The following is a 7,087-nucleotide window of genomic DNA, read 5'->3' as shown; positions in this document are numbered from 1 at the left end:
GCTACATTACACAGCATACTGATCAATCCGTGATCGGACATATTTAAATTACATATTTTTATATGATATAATGAAATAGAAAGAAAACATTTTTTTCCCACAGTTTTCTTTTACAACTAATACCAGTCTACACACTAAATACAAGTTTTATTTTGTTCAATTTTTTCTTTCCCTTCCATTTCACAAATTTTATTTCATTTGATCGACAAATTCACTCTCTTGAATTCCTCTATATAACAAATATTAAAATATTAAAAATAGAAACCAATGATTGGTTGTCAAACCAACTAATTCCTCTTTAAATCCATTGTTCAAACTAGAAAGCCTTGGCAAAATACTGAGTGTTCCTTATCTTACCCCAAATAATGGACCTTAATTAGCAGATTTGGGCCAAAACTTTCATCTTATCTTATACGATAGACTTCCCACTCAACAGCATAAAATATTCATATTGACGTAATCATAAGAGGAGATATACAAAAAGTGAAGGTGACTTTACATTTTTCTCTGTATTGTAAATATGGTAATGCCAATCTGTCAGATATTATTTCGAAGCAAATTTCAATAATCATTCAGTCCTGATCCTTCTTTGAAAAAATGGAGTTTTTTACACTATAGTAACCCAAATAGAGGCTTAATTTTGAAAAAAAAAAAAAAAAATAAATAAAAAGAATCGATCAAATAAGGAATAAATATATTTATTTTATTACGCTATTAATTATGTCTTTAAAGATTTCATTTTTTTTTTGTACCTTTTTAGAGATTTCGTAGATGCAGAGTGTTAAAACTTTCAAATCGTTTTGAAATTTGTTACCATTCAGTTTTTTTTTACTTATTTACTTTATAAATTATATAAATGTATTTTTTTAAACATTTAGACTCGCCAAATTCGCCATAATACATTTTTTTTTAGGTCCACATACCTACAAATGAAATATATGGTTATATAATAAAGAGAAGTATGGTGACCGTGATTTTCTATTCATTAAAATATGCAAACTTGATAAAAAAAAAAATATTTGCTAATTTTATAGTTAATTTCAGCTTGATAACAAATTGATGGAAACAGAAGAAATAAAATATTGTTTGAAAATCAAACTACTCTTACTTAGTTACTGCTCTTGTTTTGTTTTTTTCGGCCAAGACTCCCGTTGGAGTCTTATTCTGTTTAATCATGGTTTGGGGTTAAGTCAAGAAAAAAGTCAACACCCCAGGCCGGATTCGAAGCGTAACCACCTGAGTTACGAATAACCCAAATACACTTGTTGAATATTATTAAAAATGAAGAAAAACAACAAAAGGCAGCTAGTGATTGACTCGTATTCTTCTCCTATTCCTATGCCACGCCCTCGAATGGAACATAAGGCCCGCTTTTTTGGCTTCACTTTTTTTTACAGCTTACCCCCTAACACTTAGGCTTAGCAAAAGCTAGAATAATTTGTTTAGTATTATAATCTTCCGTTTGTAGGTATGTCACGCGAATGAATACCGATTTTCGACTTAAAGAAAATAGCTGAAATTATTCAATGAGATCCTATAAATGTTTTGAAACAACTTGGAATCGAAATAAAGAAAACATATATATATTTACATACTCTCGACTTTTTATTTTTTGTGCGTGTTCCAATTGTTGATTCCAAGGATTGGATTGGGTTACAAGGTGTAATTGGTTGGTCCAGTGGAGAACTATGGTTCAAATCCGTATTAATTATGATTCCTATTATATAAAATTTACAGTTGATATTAACGCTGTGAATTACTGACATAAAGGCGTTATACAATCGCTAAATCATCAAAAACGAATTATTTTCGAGGACATGCTGTACAGTTATCTATTCAGTGTTGTGTTATACAACGCACACCTCTACTTTTGAAACGATTATTTTTGAGTGAAAAAAAAATAATAATGGTCACTTTGAATTAAATTACTTATTATTACATGATCAATTAAAATTCCATTCTAAAAATAATGCATCCGGTAATAAATATATTCATGACATAAGAAACATGCTAAGGAATTTCATTGTTTAAAAGTATGCGGTGCTTGTGGCTTGCGATTAAATCAGTAATAATTATACTAATTATTAAGGAATTTCGACAAAATTCCTGCAAAAAGATTTCAAGTTCCAATTACGTAAACATGAAACCTTTTGTCCAGATAATTATTTTCTCTCATCATAATTTTATATAGCTAAAATAACTTTTAAATCTAAGGAATACTATTAAGCAGTAAAGAACTAATAATTTCACTAGAACACAAATCCATTTGTTGCATATATGTGGTTATGAATATTATAATCTTAGCTATAAAGTTATTATGTTTTTCTTCATAACATACTGTATATTAGGCTATAGCATATCGACTAGGGTCTATATAAATATTATTCATTATGATTTATATCTAGATTACATATAGAATATATATTTATTTATTGAAATTAAAAATATTTAATTGAAATATAAAATAAACTATACATCATACTCTAAATATATTTTAATGATTTTAACATTATTAAAATATATTATCATAATGATATATCATAAATATACATCATAATAAAGAATTGAAATCTAACGTCGGATCAGGAATAATAATAAATACATCAGAAATGTCTTGATTGTGAAATATATAGGTCAGTTAAACAATTTTTGAATATTTTATAATTTTTATATGTATGTATATATTACTTTTTCTATTTGTTATTTTTATATTTATTGCCACTTATTTTTCAATGTTTTTTTTTTATAATTATCACGTATATGTTTATTACTTTTATTTAAATATATTTATGTTCTTTATGCATGTATATCAAATATTTTTTTAAAATTTAAATTAAATATAATTGTGCGTGACCATACAGGATTTTTATGTATAAGTATTTTTTCAATATTTAAAATCTTTACTATTTATTATACTAAGAGAGAATTAGATTTAAATATGTAGGTAAATAATATGGAATTAAATGAATTTTATAAAAAATAAAATAAAACCTATAAAATATTTTAAAAAATGAAAATAGAGAAAAACATTAAATAATTTAAAAAATCAGAAAAAAGTATTTATTTTAATATTTAATGTCTATGCCTATGTAATATAAAAATAATAAGCAATTAATTGATACAGAGTAATAGTTTTAGTACGCTGTGTGTAACAAAAGAAGATGCTTTTTGAATAAACTGTTTCTCCCTAAGTATATATTTATAATTTTCTTCATTTAATTGGAAAAATATTTACTTCTTTACAAACTTAGGCAATACTTGACTACTTATTCAAGAATATACACCAACGTTAGAAAAAACCCTCATCTTCAGTAAATCAATAGTAATATTTTACAAATATATAAATTGAAATCACTTAAATTTAATATAAATGATTTATCAACTTCATTAGCTACAATGTCACCATAATGGGTTTGTTTAAAGGAAGAGATTGATGAACTACCTTATCTGAAGTGTTTAGACAGTTGAGCAATATTTCAAAAGTCCACGACCAAGTGCCCAAACGATTTTCCTGCATCGTAGTTTTGATTGTAAAAAAGGAGGAAATCAAGGTTTTTAATAGTTTTATTTCCTTATAATTATAATTTCATCAAAATAATAATGATTTTTTTTTTCACAAATAGTATTTTGAATTTAGACATCAAGAATAAGATTTTTAAATTGTTTATAATACAATAATATTATTTACCAAACCCGTTTTTACAATAGTACCGAATGTAATGACAATATATATTACGTAATTTTTGTTACTATTACACAAAGTAATTTTATATCATGTCATATCTCAAGCTGCTACTCAATCTTTCATAATTGAAAAGTTTCAACAGTTCTTTGAGTTCATCGAATACTTTTTTTTTTTATTTCTTCATAGCTGTCATCGCAACTGTCAGTCAAAGATAAGTTAACATTTTCAAGTATTTATCGGAAATATAAAGAATTTTGAAAATGTAATAAGGAGAAACTTAATCAAAACCTAGAGGAAAAAACAAAACTATAACAAATAAACAAACTGTATTTGCATATTATTTTTTGAATGTTTTTGAGGACTAAAACTTAATTAGTTTAAAATATTATTCAGTTAGAGGTTCATTTCTTATATTGAACTTAAAGAACTCTTCATTTTTTGAATGTAATTTTTTTAATTTTTTTTTTTTGGAGGGAAAGGTAATAAGTTAGGTTAAAATAAATAAAGTTTTTTTTAATGTAACATAAGAAGTTATGTTTCGGCCGATCTAAGTAATTCATTTTCTGGGAAAGAGCCGACAGAAACTTTCTTTTTTTTTAAATTTCATTATTTTTAATCAAACAAGTGCTTACAAAACTACATTCAAGATTAACAAAGCAGACGTTTCACAAAATGTAATTAGATTGATTTCTGTTTCGGAATTGAAAGTTGAACAGAAAAACAATCAGAAATCTTGGAAAACCTTAGTTTAAATTGATAATTCAAAACTCCAGCTGCATTAGGGAAATCCATTTTTATCTTCTTTTCCTATTGTAACAAACACGTGGAAATATGCCACATGCCGTCAGCGATCAATAACATTCTCTAAAATTAACTTTTTTCCATGAGGAAAACTAGTCTCTTCTAACATTTTCATTGACTGGATGTTGCGAAATATTCTATGTTTAATCTTTTGAAAGATTAAACATATTTATATATTTCCTGTCGTATCTAAAAATGGGTGAATGCATATAAAATCTGTTCACTAAAATTTACAATTTTTATTTTCAGTATTAGGGACATTATACTAAAAATTATTTACTAAAAAAGGGCTGCCCGGCTAAAAAATAAATATAGTCTTAAGTTCGATAAACATTAAAATCGTTTACTTTTTTTTTTTTTTGTTATTATTAACATTTTGAAAGAGTATTTATTAATATTCAATAAACTATAAACCAAAGAAATTAATTAAAATTATACACGTAGTTTTAAGCAACTGATTATTGATCTGTGTAATTACAATGTCATTGTTAAGGCACTGTTTTACTAGCTCTAAGGATCCGGGTTCGAATCCAGCAATGGCAGATAATCATTTTCTGTTTCCTGTAGCCGTGAGTCAGCCCTCTGGGGTCCGCCCAGCCTAATAAATTGGTTACACCTCATAGGGTAAAAATCTGGCGTTAAACATGATTCTGACCAAATCACCTCCTTGTACAACCATTGGTCTAGTAATAGTACTTCCTTACAAAGTATTCTACCCTTCATGAGTTGCAGGAGTACAAATTTATTTTTTTTATTTATTTTTTAAAAAATTAAATTGTATAATGTAGGATGATTTCTATTCTACAACTTGTATGCAATTTTCAATAATTATTCTTCAACAAGGAATTATAACAGAAGGGAATCCTTCCTACGAACCCCACCACTGATATCCCATTGTTAGGCCTGGGTTTATTTTGCTTTTAATATATTTATTAGTATTAAGAAAAATTGTAAAATTGGCCAAAATTGGTAACCTGCATTAGGATTGATGCAATAAAAAATTAAATACTACCTGTATCAATACTATGTTATTTCTATCCCTGTAGTTGTCTTAATATATTCAAATTGTATACTTTGATTCATATGGTTATAGAAAACAAGATACAACAATAAAAGCGTAGTTATTATTTCAATATTTTACATAACTATTTATTGATCAGTATTTGAAATCAAACCCGCTTCTACTCCAATATTAAACATTATCATCATCACTATAAACATTATCTGACTCCACATCCAGACTTAAACTTGGATCGCACCCAATTTCAGCTTCGGATTTGAAAAACAAAAGAGGTTTTTACCTTTTATATCACCATTTCCGTCGCCGTCCGAATCGGCGAAGGAACGTGGATACACCTGGTACAAAACGTTTGACTTCCACCATGGTATGTCATCGGCATTAGCCAGGTGAAGGAATAGACAGATGAGTGCTGGCAGAATCATAGCGGACCTCCGAACTGTTCTACAATGAGATCTGTTGTCGTTTTATCTAACCCCACTCCTATGGCACTGGAGTAGGGCGCCTCTCTTGGCAGCAGAAATCTGATTTGTTAAAATATACTACCACGTATACTACTTTAGTATTTTTCTAAAGATTGCAGTAATTAATTAGCTCATTTACTTACTTAGTGATCTATCATACAATTTTAGTCGTATTAGGGATTAATTTTTTGTTTATCTTCATAAAAACCTTCATGAGTGTCTTAGTCAATAACGAAAAATTAATTGTAGTTGTAAAGACCCCGCTTATCCACACTAGTCGGCACATAGACATAGAAAGAACTATGAGTAAAACATTGAAGAGAAATTTGATTACTAATTATTAATCAAAAAGATTAAAGAAAAAACATTTTGAACCAAATAAAGCCCATATTTGTTAATATACAAATATTTAATAAAGAAATCTATGACAGTAATGTATTAATACAAATAACAATACAAACTTACATATAATTTCAGTAATAAAAAATAATTACAGTTTTGTAGGCAGATAAAGACTCCTACCTATAACTGCATCAGGACTAGCTATGACAAAGCTCTGCAAATATAGGCGAAACATTAGTTAGCATTAAATAGTTTTTTCTACTTTTTTATACATTTATTGACCACCACCCGGACATCTTCCTACATGTATTTCATACGGTCAACTATCTTCTAATAATTACAGTTTAATTTTATACTGATATATATGATAATATTACCTAATTTCAATTTTGTTTTATCATACAACATATCATAATAAAAACTTACATATTTTAGCTATAAAAACTTACATATACATATAATAATAACTCATCAGAGTTTTAAATTAATAATTTAAGTTAATAATTAAAACTAATCTTCATTAACAATAAAAACTTACATATATTGCACATATAATAATAAAAATTTAGTTTTGTTTTATACATATACTCATAATGATAAAAACTGACATACATTAATAAACACATACTTTAACAATAAAAACTTGTTTATACATATAATAATAAAAACTTTTTGTTATATAAATAAACACTCAAAACTTTGTTTTGGCCTTTTCTATTGGCCATTTTCATGCTCACCCCAGTATATAGTTTAATATCTTACTAAAGATTTATTTTT

The 7,087-nt window shown here is 26.8% G+C and overlaps 1 protein-coding gene across 1 annotated transcript in view; it reads right to left on the bottom strand.

Annotated features, from left to right (window-relative positions):
• LOC106684709 (alpha-glucosidase) overlaps positions 1-6,043 on the bottom strand; it is a 16,312-nt gene extending 10,269 nt beyond the window's left edge. The window contains exon 1 of the mRNA XM_014426940.3: positions 5,788-6,043. Within this exon, the coding sequence (XP_014282426.1) occupies positions 5,788-5,929 (142 nt within the window). The 5' untranslated portion in view covers positions 5,930-6,043. The remainder of the gene's footprint in view (positions 1-5,787) is intronic.
• Between the last annotated feature and the right edge of the window lie 1,044 nt (positions 6,044-7,087).

This window comes from Halyomorpha halys, unplaced genomic scaffold (assembly GCF_000696795.3).
Source record: "Halyomorpha halys isolate HHAL.00 unplaced genomic scaffold, Hhal_1.1 Scaffold604.1, whole genome shotgun sequence".
Classification (NCBI taxonomy): domain Eukaryota; kingdom Metazoa; phylum Arthropoda; class Insecta; order Hemiptera; family Pentatomidae; genus Halyomorpha; species Halyomorpha halys.
The sequence above is the reverse complement of the archived record's forward strand: the minus strand, read 5'-3'. Positions and strand labels throughout refer to the sequence as shown.